This window comes from Microcaecilia unicolor, chromosome 12 (genome assembly GCF_901765095.1).
Source record: "Microcaecilia unicolor chromosome 12, aMicUni1.1, whole genome shotgun sequence".
Taxonomy (NCBI): Eukaryota; Metazoa; Chordata; class Amphibia; order Gymnophiona; family Siphonopidae; genus Microcaecilia; species Microcaecilia unicolor.
The window spans coordinates 63469115-63486170 of record NC_044042.1 but is presented as its reverse complement, the minus strand read 5'-3'; the positions used below and the strand labels follow the sequence as shown (position 1 = coordinate 63486170).

Sequence of the window (17056 nt, the reverse complement as noted above, 5' to 3'; positions counted from 1 at the left end):
ATGTTTAAAAAAAAAAAAAACAGGTATAAAAAGTGTTAAATAGTATTATGAATAAAAGTATTGTATATTCCATATAAATATTTGATATACCCTTGAAATTTTATTAGTTTAAATCTGGTTGCCATATCTCCAAAAAATATATACATATGTTCTGGACTTTGGGCCTACTAATTTGCACTAGCCTGTTCTGATTCTCTGAAAGGCCCTGTTGATGTAGGGAATGATACAGGCCAGGATTGAGAAAATAGTAGCAAAACAATGATCATTTGGGCTCCTAAGTCTTCAGTTTGGACCACACACACCCCCTCACCTTCTTGCTCTCTCTGTTCATTGTTTCCTGTCACTTCTCTCCCCCTTCCACCCCATGTTTTTGTCTGCCTCCCAGCCCTTCTTGCTCTTCTTTCCCATTAGTGATACCCCACTCAGTACTCTTACTTCTCTTTTCTCTCTAACCCTAGGGCCGATGCAGAAAGCTTACACAGATGGTACAGAATTAGTGTAATTTTTTAAATATAATTTTGTTGCCTTGTGATTCAGAGAGCTTTTCCTGCATAAGATTATCTTGCACAAATCTGTGCAAGGGATACTGGTGCATAGCATATTGAAATAAATGTTAATGAAGCTATTAGCTGTTCAGTCCAATGCTGAGAACTGCACAGAAAACTTTAAGGCTGAGCACAAGGCAGGAACTTGTCACCTTAGAGGAGGCACAGAAGGACTAGATCTTCTGTAGTGCTGTATGTTATACCCTGAGATGACCCTATGATCCCCTATCCCAGAAACTTCTCCTCATTCCAATTTTATTAAAATTTGATATACTGCTCGAACAAAATCTAGCCAGTTTACAACAATAAAACATAATAAAATTATAAAAGAGTGACAATAATTGACAGGAAAGAAACATAAAAGCAAAGGTAGCACATCAAACACTCATATACATATATAATAGATTCCAGAGGTTCCTGAGAGGGCATTCCCTCATCTGTCAGATGCTCCCATCCACCCTGACACTAACTAAAAAATATTCCTGGTAGTCGAGTGACTTCCCCTCCCCATCCCAAAAATATCCTTGATAGTCAAGTGTATCCCCCCCCACCCCCTTACCCTCTTCCCTCCCCCTTGCCTACCTTGAAGAAGAGGCAGGAACATAAGAGCATAAGAATAGCTATACTGGTTCAGACCAATGGTCCATTTAGCCCAGTATCCTGTTTCCAACAGGGGCCAATTGTTATGATTGGGGTCAGAACCCCTCTCAAACTTACCTCTTTCCTGGGGGTCAGCTTCTTAGCTGGCTTCTGTTTCTTTTCTCTGGCCTTTCAGAGCTGGCTCTGTCTCTCTGTGCTGGCAGCTTCCAGCAGCATGGGGTTAATTGTTTTACTTTACTACAGCTGTGTGGGTGGACTGAGTTAGCTCTACCTCTCTTTGGGTGTACTGGCTTCAAGTGCTTCACGGTGTTGCATTGGTGTGGGTTGGGCCTCTCTGGGTCAGTGTGCTTTTGCCTAGGGTCTAGGGAGTGTGACATCATCAGGGAGGGCCTTGATAAGGAAGTGGTGGTGTTTCCTTCAGAGCCTTTGCAACGGTGGTGCAGTGTGCACTTCTGACTTTGTGTCTAGTTTCCCTGCTTGCTTTTGCTAAGGGCCAGGTTAGTGTTAGTGCAGTGTGCACTGGTGACTGTGTGTTTAGCTTTCCTGATTTTCCCTCTTGGTTTTGGAAGCATTGCTGTGTGTAGGGCTTTGGAAGCTCTGTTGCTGATAGAAGTACTTCAGGGTTTGGTGTTGTTAGGAACACTGCAGAGTTTGCTGTTAGAAGTACTTCTGGTGTTTGTGCTATTGGGAGCATTGCAGTCTTTGCTGTTGGTGTTTGGTGCTTTAGAAGCACTTTTGGCTTATGTGTTAGCTTCCCTGCTTTTTCCTTGTGGCTCCCCTGTCTTCCCTTTTAGTGCTAGGAGCTCTTCTGGTTGCTTGCCAGAATAGTGCTTAGGAAGCACCTTGTTAGTTTTGTATCTAGCTGGCTAGAGGAGTGCTTAGGTAGCTTGATAGTTTTGTGTTTAGCTTGTTAGTGTAGAGCTCTGCTTGTAGCTTGGTGCTTAGTAGCACCTGTGTTAGCTTTGTGTTTAGTTCCCTGCTCTGTTAGTTTAGGGCTTAGGGAATCTCTTTCTTGAGCAGGGCTTAGGAGCTCCTGTTTAGTATAGGGCTTAGGAAGTCCAACACACCTGCTGGTTTAGGGCTTGGGAGCATGTAGATCAGTTTAGGTTTAGGAGCACTTCTGTTTCCAGTCCTGGTCCCTGTGTCATCCGGTATCCAGTAAGTCCTGCCGGCTACTCGAACCCAGGAGCTCAACTCCTGGGGAGCTTAGTAGCTAAGTGCAGGTGAAGCTGTGTGGACCAGTCTGGTGTTCCAGTCCGGGGGGTTCCAGTCCTGTGTCCTCCAGTCCGGGGAATTCCAGTCCAGTGTTCCAGTCCATGTGTTCCGTCACGTTTGCTCCAGAGCCCAGCCCCGCGGGCTCTGAACCTGAGAACCTAACACCAATCCAGGTCACAAGTACCTGGCAGAAACCCAATTAGAAGCAACATTCCATGCTACCAAGCCTGGGGCAAGCAGTGGCTTCCCCCATGCCCATCTCAATAAGAGACTATGGACTTTTCCTCCAGGAACTTTCCAAACCCTTTTTTTTAAACCCAGATACGCTAACTGCTGTTACCACATCCTCCAGCAGAGAGTTCCAGAGCTTCTATTATTTGAGTGAAAAAATATTTACTCCTATCTGTTTTAAATGTATTTCCATGCAATTTCATTGAGTGTCCCCTTGTCCTTATACTTTTTGAAAGAGTGAAAAATTGATTCACGTCTACCCGTTCTATACCACTCGGGATTTTGTAGACCTCAGTCATGTCTCCCCTCAGCTGTCTCTTTTTTTTTTTTTTTTCAAGCTGAGGAGCCCTAACCTCTAGCCTTTCCTCATGTGAGAGGAGTTCCATCCCCTTTATCATTTTGATTGCTCTTCTTTGAACCATTTCTAATTCCGTGATATCTTTTTTGATAGAGCAGTGGCCAGAATTGAATGCATTACTCAAGGTGAGGTCACACCATGGAGTGATAGAGCGGCATTATAATATTCTTGGTCTTATTTTGCATCCCTTTCCTAGTAACTCCTAGCATCCTGTTTGCTTTTTTTGGCCGCTGCCGCACACTGGGCGGAAGATTTCAGCATATTGTCTACAATGATACCTAGATCTTTTTCTTGTGTGCTGCCCACTCGCTTCTGCCACCGTACCCATCTTCCAAATTGACAACACCTGATCCTGCATGGGACATTCTACCAAATAAGGGAATTTTCCCCTTCTTTTTAGTTTCTATCCAGACAGTTTAGCAGTGAGTAGGACAGTTCATATTTTTTCACATGGCAGTAATTTGCATGCTCATTGCTTACTGCATCAAGGTTCTGAACTTTTGTAGTAAGCTCACGTTAGAGACCATGTGCTCGGCTATTGGTGGACAGCTCTAATACACAGCTTTTTGCGTCAGTCCCTCTGTGCCCTCATCTTCTGTGTTCTGCCTAATACCCTCATATCTTTCTTTTACCCTGTGCTCTCATTCCACCCTCCCCCTTTACACAGTGCTCCCACTCTTTTCTCTCCCCTCTCACCTTCCCCCTAAGCCCTGGCTCCTGTTCTCGTCTCTCATCCAGTACTCACATTTGTCTTCTCTATAACTAGTACTCCTATCCCTCTCAACCCAGTGCTTCTACTCCTCCTCTGCTGAGTGTTCTCTTTTCTACCCATCCCCCCCCCCCAACCCAGAACTAGCTGCTCCTCCTGCTGGGGATTTTGCACATGTTCCCCTCCTCTTCCAGTGCTGTGGTGTCACCCCTTTCATTTTTACTCTAGGCTCATTGCAGACCTATAGCACCAGAAGTAGGAAGAATCCCTGCCCAGCACAAGGCTTTTCGTCCTGCAGCTGATTGCTTATTTCAGGGTTTCTCAGCCCTCTCCTGGAGGCATACCAAAACCAGCACCATCTGTAAAATGTGTTAGCACGCACATTAAACAGTTCCTGAATGTTCAGAGGGCTCAAGCGCCAGTGCTGACTTGTGTGCCAAAGATGGCTGCAAATTACTTTTTCATGTTTTTAAATGGAAGCTAATAAAGTAGTTAACTGTTCCTTCCTAATGCTCAGACGACAGTGCTGCAATGCCGAGAAGCAAATGATGGTCTGTAACACTGAAAACCTACCACCGACACGGGGGCAGCGTAGAGGGGTTTGTGGAGAGGATTTCTTGTCAGTTTCTCATATTAAACAGCCGGTTTTGTCATCTTTTGGAAGCAGAAGGAAGCCTGTGCAGCTTCTAAGCACTGGTAATGAGAAACAAACGTGTGAGTCCGAGCTAAACCGAAAGTGAAAGCACACATGGATGCCTGTTTTTTATTCTGTGCTAAATATATGAGCCTTTCAAAAGTTTAAATGCAAACAATTTTTGAGAAGCTTATCCTTAAAGGCACAGAAGAACAGTGCCGATGTAAGCTTGCAGTTCCGTTTTTGTTTGGACATGCGCACAAGAGCTGCGCATACCACAAAACATTTGTGTGCGTTCGCCAGGCACATTCCTCCCCTTGCTTTCAGTTTTAACAGCACAAATGATCTGCATATAAAATGTGAATGCCATTTTGCTTTGAGCATTGGTTAGCTGTTTTCTGCTGTGTTTTTGCATTGTGGGCTTTAGCGCCGGGGCTTTGAGCATCAGCTTTGAGTCAGGTTTTCAGGATTACTTCAAAGAATATGCATGAGATATATATTTGCATTTGTTGGAAGCCCATTGTATCCCAGTATCTCTCATGCTTATTCATTGTGATAATCCTGAAAACCGGACTTGCTAGGTATGCCTTTAGGAGAGGGTTGAGAAGCACTGGATTCTGCTTGTGGGAGGCAGGCAGCAGAAGCTCTTCACCTTCTTAGTCATGGATTGGAGCAAGAGAAGACAAGGAAAGAGGTGGAGAATAGAGGGATATCAAAATAGACTAGGAGACAGGGGAGATGGCTCCAGTCATGCTGCTGACAGCTCTATGCTGGAGTTCTCTTTGTCCTGGCTGCTGCTTTTTTCTTCCAAGGGCTCCACAAGTGACGCAGCACTTACTTCTGAACCCTGCAGTAGGTATAAAGGCAGCCCTTCCCCTTCACTAGCATCTTCACCTCTCTGAGGTGTGATGGCAGAGTTGTGTGGGGAGGGACTTGACGCTGAAGCCCTCCTGCCCTCCTCAGTAGTCTAGCATCTTGGGTCTCTCTCCCTTCCTCCACACGTCCAATATCTCTCCTCTCTTCCCTCCCTCCCTCCCTCCCACCCTCGATTCAGTATTTGCCCTTCTTTCTCAAACCGTCCCCCTCCCACACATAGTATCTTTTTGTACTATCAACAAATCTGAAGTTTGTAATTATGGGATATGAGTTTGCTTTGTGATTGCACAGCCCTAAATTCTGCAACACCACGCCCTGTTTTGCTGTTTAAGCATCATGTAATTTATCTGTTGACTGACTGAAGCTTTTTCCATTACTATAGGAAGTGTTCACTTCTTTCTGTATCTGGATGAAGGCGTGCTTCTCTCTGGCAGACCCATCCTGCAGTGTGTCTGTCCAGGATGCGATCACTGAATGTGCTTCTATGCCTGTCTCCCAGCTGTAGTTGATAGTACCCAAGGAGCCAGGGCCACCACAGGAGGGGACATGGCTGACAGTGTGAAAACCTTCCTGCATGACCTCACACGGGTAAGTGGTCCCTAGTTTGCTACCTCAAAAACATCTCAATCAAATGTCTAGCACACAGTCATAATTGAAAGCATAGAACAACAAGCCATAGGGAGGTCTTTCTGGAAGCATTCGTAGTAAACTGGCCACACAGAGACATCCCAGCATTGCAGAGGGGAAGCCTAGTGGTCAGTGCAGTGGACTTCTCATAAAGGGACCCATGTACAAATCGCTTCTAAATCCCTTCATTTTGTTTGGTGAGCCCTCCAGGAACTCAGGCTTGCAGGTCCCTTATATATGTAGGTTCAGGAGGTGTTTCTGTGTTGCAGGAGGGCTCACATATTTGTACTGAAATGAGCATTAAAGTGGGAATTGAACCTGGGTCTCTTTTTTTCACTGACCACTAGGCTACTCCATCCACTTGCTTGCTGCTTTCTTAGGAATGGCCATAATATCTGTGGCTGTCATAGAGCCTGGTATCTACTGTCACAGTAACATCTTTGGGGGTTGTAGGGAGTCGGTGACCACTGTGAGATTAAAAGGGGGAGGGGAATCATGCCTTAAACCCTCCAGTGGTCAGCTAGTCAATTCGTGCACCTTTGTCTGATTTAGTCATGACTGAAACATCTGGATAAAAACATACTACTTTCTGACATGGGCCTTTTTTTTTTCTGTTCAATTATCGCAGAAAAATGTCCAGCTTGTAAGCCTGCCCAAAACATACCTCCAAACACATCCCTTTGCTATTTGGACACACTCGGTGAAAAAGTCCCAATTCTGCCTTTTTGAAAATTGTGATGTTTTGGTGAGAAAATCGTCCATCTGGTGCTTTGTGCTGCTTTTGAGATGTTTTTCTTGTTTGAAAATGAGCGCTAGTATATATAAGACCTGTCTAAGCAAGAAATGGAAAGGATCAGCAGTGTTTCAGTGACTGTTATCTCTAATTCTCACACCATCAGCTCCTGGCAGTTTGCACCTAAGCTGGAATTGCTGAATGTTGGTGGCATTGTTAGGCAGAATATTCCTTTTCTGTTTGTTTTTATTGCTGCCAACAGAGTGGAATTTGCTTACCTGTAGCATATAACACACACACAGAAAAACACAAACACAGGTAGGTGCCACCGTTGCTTGGCATTTCTCCCAGAGTTCAGAGCCAAGTGTGAAGTTCTGAGCATGTGCAGACCTTCCTGCGCACAGTGGTCTACTCAGCCTTTTAGTTCCACAGTTCAAGAAGGAACTTTTAGGTTAGTGGGAAGGATTGTTTGCCTGATCACTTCTGTTGTCTGCAGGCAAAACCTATTACATGTAAGCAACGTTGTTTTGTCGTCAACAAACAGGACTGAGTCGGCACATAGATGATTGACTGACTCTGAAGCTTAGGGCCACTCAGTGCTGTAGGTAATTTGTCTGTTGTCCAAGATCAGCCCATTCACAAATCAGGATGCAAGAGTGGCTGACGTTACAGAGACTGGTTGGACATACCCGTGTAATGCTGTTAATGTAATGTAATATCTAGAGAATATCTTGTCTTACATTTCTCTATCTGTAAGAATGTGATATATAAAACAATTCACTCTGCTAATTTCTCCTATCAAGGCACCAAAATTTGGATTCTCTTCCTAAATCAATCTTTACAGATGATTACCTAACTTTTAGAAGTATTCTAAAAACACATTTCTTCAGTCTAGCCTTCTGAATACAAAGAACTCTGAATTTTACCCACACCCTTTTCTTAATCTTGTTTCTCATCTAGTCCTGCCTAATTATGCTCTCACCTATCCACCCTTAATTATTAGTTTGTGCTTGAGATAGTCTAAATCCCTACTTACTGCACATGTATCAATTTGTTTCTTGAACTTATTGTAACTTGTGTTATATTCTGTACATTATTATGTTTTATTCACTTTATTGTTTGTAAACCACATTGAACTTGTCTATTTAGGGCTAGTGTGGGGTATAAATGTCATGAATGAATGTATGAATGAATGAATAAATAAATAAATATAGCTTGACTGAAGGCACTATCCTGGATTGAAGACGGAGTGGAGGAGTAGCCTAGTGGTTAGTGTAGTGGATTTTGATCCTGGGGAACTGAATTTGATTCCCACTGCAGCTCCTTGTGACTCTGGGTAAGTCACTTAACCCTCCATTGCCCCTGGTACAAAATAAGTACCTGAATATATGTAAACCGCTTTGAATGTAGTTGCAAAAAATCTCAGAAAGGCGGTATATCAAGTCCCATTTCCCTTTCCCTATTTGAGATACTACATGGAGTGTTGCTACTATTGAGATTCTGTTGCTACTATTGGAGATTCTACATGGAATGTTGCTATTCCACTAGCAACATTCCATGTAGAAGCCTGCCCTTGCATAACAGCAATGCGACCGCGTGCAGGCTTCTGTTTCTGTGAGTCTGACGTCCTGCACGTCCGTCAGACTCACAGAAACAGAAGCCTGCGCGGCTGCGTTGCTAATCTGCAAGGGCAGGCTTCTACATGGAATGTTGCTAGTGGAGGACTAGCCTAGTGGTTAGTGCAGCGGACTTTGATCCTGGGGAACTGAGTTCAATTCCCACTGCAGGTCCTTGTGACTCTGGGTAAGTCACTTAACCCTCCATTGCCCCTGGTACAAAATAAGTACTTGAATATATGTAAACTACTTTGAATGTAGTTGCAAAAAACCTCAGAAAGGTGGTATATCAAGTCCCATTTCCCTTTCAAACAGTAGTGCAAAGAGAAAGTATCAAATGAGGACCAAATAGCTGCTTTGCACATACTGTCCAGCAAAGCAGACTTCAATAATGTTACAGTAGCTTCAGTAGCTCTGATTGATGAGGTTTAACTTTAGTAGCTAGAGGAGTACCACTCTGTTTGTAACAGAATTGAATACAGGATGCTAACTAATTACTAAGATTTTATTTATTTATTTATTGCATTTGTATCCCACATTTTCCCACCTATTTGCAGGCTCAATGTGGCTTACAGAGTTTGGTTATGACATAATCATTCCATGATATCAGATACAATTAGTAATGTACAAAGATTAGGTGAGGGAAGAGAGAAGGAAGGTGTTAGGCAGGATATAAGGTGGCCTGTAATAATTGGGTGAGTTGGTGAGGTAGTTTTGTAAGGCTATTGGTTCTGTTTGTAGGCCTTGTTGAATAGATGTGTCTTCAGAGATTTGCGGAAGTTAGTTATTTCATCAATAGCTTTTAGGGCTGTAGGTAATGCATTCCACAACTGCGTGCTCATGTAAGAGAAGGTGGTGGCGTGTATCAGCTTATATTTTAATCCTTTACAGCTGGGGAAGTGCAAATTGAGAAATTTGCGGGATGATCTTATGGCGTTTCTGGGAGGCAAGTCCCACAAGGTTTAGCATGTAGATTGGGGCATCTGCGTGAATGATTTTGTGTATAGTCGTGCAGATCTTGAATGCAACTTGTTCCTTGAGTAGGAGCCAGTGAAGTTTCTCTCTTAGGGGTTTTGCACTTTCATATTTGGTTTTTCCAAATATGAGTCTGGTGGCGGTATTCTGGGCTGAAATGCCAAGTCTGTTGGGGGTCAAAGGAGACAAACAATTGTGTGTAGGCTTTCTGATAGATTCCATTTGTTATACAAAAATGAAATGGGCCCTAGGAAGGCTATCGTCTAAGCGATTTTTTTTTGTCTCTCCTCTGCCCTCCCCTCCATGTCCAGCGATTCATCCTCTCCTATCCCATCCATGTCCAGCGATTCTCCCCTCCCCTCCATGTCCAGTGACTCACCCCAGCCCTCAACTACCCGGCCTCTTCTCCCACAACAGCCTCCTTTCCTTCCTGCCGCCCTTCCTTTAAAACTTTTATTTTACCTGGTCGCAGTGTCGTCAGTGAAAGCGGGAGGCTCGGCTCGCCTCCAGCCTTCCCTTTCCTTCTCTGTCAGTGTCCCGCCCTCCTCTGACGTAATTTCCTCTTTCCGCGAGGGCGGGACCCTGAGAGGGAAGGGAAGGCTGGAGGCCGAGCATATTACGTAGTATCTCATTTGCACACGGTTACGAACCCAGCCAGCCAGGGACGCAGATTGATGAATTATTATATAGTAGATAGACAGGCATTGGTAGACGTAGGGCAGAAACTAAATTCTGCTCAATTTCCACATTATCATGGCTAGTGATTTGAGGTTTGATGGAAATACATCAAGCCCGCACAGATGAAGAATAAAAGATCTTTGAGAAGAGGGAACCATTTATGATAAGATGCAAAAGAAAGCAGATCCCAGACATACTGCTCCAAAACAAAATCTCTTTATTAAAACAATTGCAGATGTATTTGAGGTGAGCCCCAAGTCTGAAAAATGCCCAGCAACTTTTGGTGGTCCAAAGTTCACTCATGGGGCTAAAGAACTCAAGAGTCTTGCTATCTGGTTCTGAGTGCCCGAGATATAAGTGGCCGGAATTTGTGTGCAATGAGTAATTGCAAAATCCCAAATTTATTCTGCTCTCTGGCATGTTCCCTGTCTCTACCACCTTCCTCCCTTATCCTTTTTATTGTCCACCTCTTTATATACTATGTTTAGATGTTTTACTCATTTTGTTTTATATTGTAAGTTTGCTATATTATGTAAGCCGCATTGAGCCTGCTGACAAGTGAGAAAGCGGGGGTTATAAATGTTACAATACAATATATGCAGGTTCCCTCACCTCCTTTATTGACATGGCAACTTGTCAATCTTATTAAAATTGATTGATCCTGAAGGAAATGTACCAACACCCAGAGTGAAACATGAGGGAGTTGATGTTCCTTTAAGGAAGAATTTAGGATAGTTGTACAGATTTTGCACATTTGTTCCACCTGCCTTTAACAACCAAGATTCAGGGTTTGTAATATCTAATTTCAATCAAACTATGGCCAGCACCTTCTTAAAAGGTTCCTCCTCCTCTTCCTCTATTCATTGTCAAAAAACTAAGAAAGCAATTCTAAACTGGTGGTTAAAGTTAGGTGTCAAGATTGCACTTAAGTTACAGAATGCTAGCACTTGTGTGATTGGTGCAAATAATTGACAGCTACAGTGGGGGAAATAAGTATTTGATCCCTTGCTGATTTTGTAAGTTTGCCCACTGACAAAGACATGAGCAGCCCATAATTGAAGGGTAGGTTATTGGTAACAGTGAGAGATAGCACATCACAAATTAAATCCGGAAAATCACATTGTGGAAAGTATATGAATTTATTTGCATTCTGCAGAGGGAAATAAGTATTTAATCCCTCTGGCAAGCAAGACCTAATACTTGGTGGCAAAACCCTTGTTGGCAAGCACAGCGGTCAGACGTCTTCTGTAGTTGATGATGAGGTTTGCACACATGTCAGGAGGAATTTTGGTCCACTCCTCTTTGCAGATCATCTCTAAATCATTAAGAGTTCTGGGCTGTCGCTTGGCAACTCGCAGCTTCAGCTCCCTCCATAAGTTTTCAATGGGATTAAGGTCTGGTGACTGGCTAGGCCACTCCATGACCCTAATGTGCTTCTTCCTGAGCCACTCCTTTGTTGCCTTGGCTGTATGTTTTGGGTCATTGTCGTGCTGGAAGACCCAGCCACGACCCATTTTTAAGGCCCTGGCGGAGGGAAGGAGGTTGTCACTCAGAATTGTACGGTACATGGCCCCATCCATTCTCCCATTGATGCGGTGAAGTAGTCCTGTGCCCTTAGCAGAGAAACACCCCCAAAACATAACATTTCCACCTCCATGCTTGACAGTGGGGACGGTGTTCTTTGGGTCATAGGCAGCATTTCTCTTCCTCCAAACACGGCGAGTTGAGTTCATGCCAAAGAGCTAAATTTTTGTCTCATCTGACCACAGCACCTTCTCCCAATCACTCTCGGCATCATCCAGGTGTTCACTGGCAAACTTCAGACGGGCCGTCACATGTGCCTTCCGGAGCAGGGGGACCTTGCGGGCACTGCAGGATTGCAATCCGTTATGTCGTAATGTGTTACCAATGGTTTTCGTGGTGACAGTGGTCCCAGCAGCCTTGAGATCATTGACAAGTTCCCCCCTTGTAGTTGTAGGCTGATTTCTAACCTTCCTCATAATCAAGGATACCCCACGAGGTGAGATTTTGCGTGGAGCCCCAGATCTTTGTCGATTGACAGTCATTTTGTACTTCTTCCATTTTCTTACTATGGCACCAACAGTTGTCTCCTTCTCGCCCAGCGTCTTACTGATGGTTTTGTAGCCCATTCCAGCCTTGTGCAGGTGTATGATCTTGTCCCTGACATCCTTAGACAGCTCCTTGCTCTTGGCCATTTTGTAGAGGTTAGAGTCTGACTGATTCACTGAGTCTGTGGACAGGTGTCTTTCATACAGGTGACCATTGCCGACAGCTGTCTGTCATGCAGGTAACGAGTTGATTTGGAGCATCTACCTGGTCTGTAGGGGCCAGATCTCTTACTGGTTGGTGGGGGATCAAATACTTATTTCCCTCTGCAGAATGCAAATAAATTCATATACTTTCCACAATGTGATTTTCCGGATTTAATTTGTGATGTGCTATCTCTCACTGTTACCAATAACCTACCCTTCAATTATGGGCTGCTCATGTCTTTGTCAGTGGGCAAACTTACAAAATCAGCAAGGGATCAAATACTTATTTCCCCCACTGTATGTATGCAGGTGCCAGATGTGATTTTGTAATAGACCTGAGTTTTTCACACAGTGCACAATGGCAAGGTGGTGGTCATGTGGGCACAGCACAAACGTTGAAGAATTACTGGTAAATCCTCAAGTTGTGACAAACATCATAAGGCTTCATATTTGAAGCAAAACGTCCTCTCTCCTGATAGAAGGATAGAGGGTCAACTTCCAAAGGAATGAGTTCTTATTAAGGGGCAGAACTCAAAGGATAGAGGAGTTCCATTCTCACAAAGGTAACAGACAGCCCTTGGAGAAGGCTATGTCACAGTGATGCCATAGAGGCCCACTCATCCTCCTCCAATTTTGAAGGCGCCATCAGCATTACAAATAACTCTGGTGGAAAAGGTGTTCAATGCTACATCAGACTGGTGCCACTAAGATTACCGGAGCTGAAGCATGCTGTAACATTGGTGCTGAAGATATATTGTTGCACACAATGAGGTCATAGTTGTACTGGCGGCTAATGATTTCTCACCAAGGAGCTCCATAAATGTCTTTTCTACAGAAATGGTGATTCTGGACCAAAAAACCCCATAAATTCCTGAGGGATTATTCTGTAGATTTGAGTAAACTACTTAACATTTTTATCTAACTGGGCAGTCCAGGTCTGATATAGCATGAAAAGATGGAAGAAGTGCCTATCCAAGAACAGTCTGTATCTGATAGCAAAATATTCTGCAAGATTTTAGAGCTCTATTTGAAGTCTTTCTCGGAGCCCAATGATTTTATGGGAGTCCTTTACCTGAGCAACTCAGAAGTACATCACTGACTGAGGATTTAATGTATCCAAAGTTCATCATTAAAGGGTGAATGATTACCCTTTTCAGGAAGAGACAGAATTAATAGCAGATGTATTTGGTCTTCTAGAGTGAATTGATACTCCAAAGGAGATGTTGGCTGTATTTATGTACAAACTGCTGCAAGAACTAAAAACTAGAATGTGGCAATCATGCAAGTCACAAGGAAGCTGAACATCAACAAATTCAGGGTACAAAATAGTACAGTATTCACACAATGCATCCCTTTCAGCGAAGAACCACTGGAGCAGTTGATATCACTTAGGTCGCCTTTGGGTGAGAGGCGTTATATAGGGAGTGTTAACAACCATGGGAGCACTCAGCCCATTGTAGTGCAGATACAAACATGAGAGGCAAGGAAGAACCAAATTGGGCAGTTGACAGTCTTTACCCTCACCTCTGGATAGTCTGATTGCTCCTCTCCTCTCCTGTTGGTAGTAGATCCTGCTTCTCTTGTATCTCTATCAGTTGGAAACATTGGTGTGATTTTGGTGCCATAATTCACAACTAAACAAGCATTTTTCCCCCCTATTGTACATCTACCCCTTCTTCTCCTCCTCCTTCTTATTATCTATAGTAACTTTAGGATCAACTTTTAAAAAGCTGCAGAACTCCCCCCCCCCCCTTTCTTTCTTTCCCCAAGCTAATTTTGTGTGGCTTGCAATTTTAATAATAAAAGTGTAGCTGTTAGGTCCGTACCTTTAACCTAAAACCCAATTTCAGCTTGAGTAAATCTGTTGAATATTGACCCCATTTTAACAAAGTAGCAGTTGGTAGGTAAAGACCTCTGGCCCACAAGACATGTTCAAGTGTCCCTACCTGTTGTGTCACAGCAGATCTTACTTTATTCTACTCCTTCCCTTGCTGATAACCAGTTCCATTTCTATTTGTCCTAATCCTGCTTGAATTTTTTCATGGAAAGAAAAGGGATAGGTCTTGATATATCGCCTTTTTGTGGCTACAATCAAAACGGTTATATACAGGTACTTATTTTGTACCTGGTGCAATGGAGGGTTACGTGACTTAGCCAGAGTCACAAGGAGCTGAAGTGGGAATTGAACCTATTCTATAATGGCTTTGGACACCCAGATCATGTTATAGAATAGTGGTATAACTTGGCTTCAGCTAAAATCTGGGTGCTTGTAGTTACTACTACTACTTAGCATTTCTATAGCGCTGCCAGGGTTACGCAGCACTGTACAAGTTTAACATGGGGAAGGACAGTCCCTGCTCAAGAGAGCTTACAATCTAAAGGTTTACAAACTATGGGGAAGGTGGTTAGGCGCCAAAAGCAAGGGAGAAGAGATGGGTTTTGAGTAAGGACTTGAAAATGGGCAGGGAGGGCGCATGGCGTATGGTCTCGGGAAGTCTGTTCCAGGCATAAGGTGATGCGAGGCAGAAGGGGCGGAGTCTGGAGTTGGCGGTGGTGGTGAAGGGTGCAGATAGGAGTGATTTGTCCTGAGAGCGGAGGTTACGGGTGGGAACATACGGGGAGAGGAGGGAAGAGAGGTAATGGGGTGCTGCAGATTGAGTGCACTTGAAGGTCAATAGGAGAAGCTTGAACTGTATACGGTAGCGGATTGGGAGCCAGTGAAGCGACTTGAGGAGAGGGGTGATGTGAGAGTATCGGTTCACGCGGTAGATAAGATGTGCGGCGGAATTTTGGACAGATTGAAGGGGGGATAGATGGCTAAGCGGGAGGCCAGTGAGAAGAAGGTTGCAATAGTCAAGACGAGAGGTAACGAGCGAGTGGACGAGGGTTCGGGTGGTCTGTTCAGAGAGGAAAGGGCGAATTTTGCTGATATTATAGAGGAAGAAGCGAAAGGTCTTAGCTGTCTGCTGGATATGGGCAGAGAAGGTGAGGGAGGAGTCGAAGATGACTCCGAGATTGCGGGCTGAGGAGACGGGGAGGATGAGGGCGTTGTCAACAGAGACGGAAAGTGGCATAACTGTGTGATTGCATAAATGTGGCAAGAGTGCACACAACTTAATGTATTCTGTAAGCTGTGTGTGTAAGTAGCAGCCCCACTCATGTGAATGCCCTCATTGCATTTACACACACTCCCCCAGATTCGATTTATAATGTGACCGAAATTGCACTCTCAAATCTGATCTTATTCTGGATTTATGTACGTAGTTTAAAGAACAAGCCAGTCAGCATCGATAATTGCCACTTAAGCAATTACTGACACTAATTGGCATTGTTTAGAATTTATGTGCACAACTTGCTAGGCGTATTCTATAAAGTGGTACACGCAAATTCTAATGCGTGCTGTCAAAAAGGGGGTGTGGAATGGGCAGACCTTGGGCATTCTGAAAATCTACGCGCATGAAACTGTGCCTAAAGCTAGGTGCAGAAACATTTTTAGCGCCATTTTTTTTTCAGGCACCATATTTAGAATCTAGTCCTATTGCCACTTAATGGCTGCTGTGACAGAATAGCGCTTAACTGTCTCGTTACCACTTACACACACAAGTGTACACTTACCTGTGAAAGTGCAGATGTACATTCATGCGTGCGCGTGACACTTAAATGTGGGTGACCTGAGTAGGGGAACTTTTCCATCACCTACTTGGAATTCAAGGATGTCTCTTGTGCTTTTAGGGAATTAAAGATTCCATATGGGGCATCTGTACTATCTCTAAACTGGATGCCCGAATCCAGCAGAAAAGGGAAGAACAAAGGAAGAAGAGAGCAAGCAGTGTGCTGGCACAGCGCAGAGCCCAGAGTGAGGAGAGAAAGCTGGACAAGTAAGTACCTCAGTTCCATTTACTCAGGTTGTCCCCATCTCCATATCTATACTGAACCTCTCTAGTAAAGAATGACTTGGGCTGCTGTGACTTAATCTGCTATAAGGGATATGCACAGGCTCCTTACTAGATAAACATATGATTTCACTGGGGCACATATAACTAAGGTTAGAGAAAAGTCTAGTAACAATGCAATGTTAATTGGAAATGACAAAACAATTTATTTACAGACTATAAATTTGTCGTTAGTTTGACCAATGATACTGTCTGTATAGTCACCTCATGCAAAGCATATTAAGTTGGATAACTTTTGGATCTTCAGACTTGATACCTCTGTGAATACTTCCATGGGTGAAGTTGACAGATTGCTATCTGTCTGTTCTGGGTTTTCATCCCAGCTCCTGCTGGCTTACAAGGATGGAAACAACGTATGTGTCTTGGCAGAATAATTTCTATCCCCCTTTTTTCTTGCAGTGAACCGCGGATAGTGAGTCGAATATTTCAGTGTTGTGCTTGGAATGGAGGTGTGTTTTGGGTATGTACAGTAATTTAGTTTTGTGAAGTGTTAAATATGATTATTTTGTGATATTTGATTACAATTTTGTTGAATGTATATTCCTGGAATTGTATCCAGCTGAAGTATTGTTACCCACATTGAACTTCATGGTATCTGCAGGCTATAAGTTCCCATTGTAATTTTATTAGTTTGGTACATGAGCAGTCTTTTAAAATATACAATTTAAGGGTCAGGCAAATACAACTCGCACCAGTATGTAATTTTTCGTTTTTACACACTGAATTTTTTTAAAACAAGAACTAAATCCAACTTTCTTTTAACATTTTTATTCCCTCATCACCCCTCTCCCCCCACCCCCTCTGAACCTTGAGGAATATTTTATTTTAAGTGAAGACACCTTAATAGTAAATGCATTGTGTCTAGAGCTCCATCCTGAATGAATGAATGGAGGGTCACTGAAACTGGGCTGTTCTAATGTGATAAACTCTGGTATGCATCCCCAGGATGAGAGTACCATCTTGCTAGAAGTAAAAGTATATATTATTTATATGATGCAGTCTGAGAACTATAGAAATCGGCTGTTCTTAAGTT

The 17056-nt window shown here is 43.5% G+C and overlaps 1 protein-coding gene across 2 annotated transcripts in view; it reads left to right on the top strand.

Moving 5' to 3' along the window:
* Positions 1–17056, top strand: part of EI24 (EI24 autophagy associated transmembrane protein) — a 59232-nt gene that overhangs the window by 7547 nt on the left and 34629 nt on the right. Inside the window, exons 2-4 of one of the 2 annotated variants that reach the window (XM_030220837.1) lie at positions 5551–5756; positions 15803–15948; positions 16423–16483. In XM_030220837.1, the coding sequence (XP_030076697.1) occupies positions 5643–5756; positions 15803–15948; positions 16423–16483 (321 nt within the window). In that variant the 5' untranslated portion in view covers positions 5551–5642. The remainder of the gene's footprint in view (positions 1–5550; positions 5757–15802; positions 15949–16422; positions 16484–17056) is intronic. The other variant, XM_030220838.1, reaches the window with a different exon arrangement.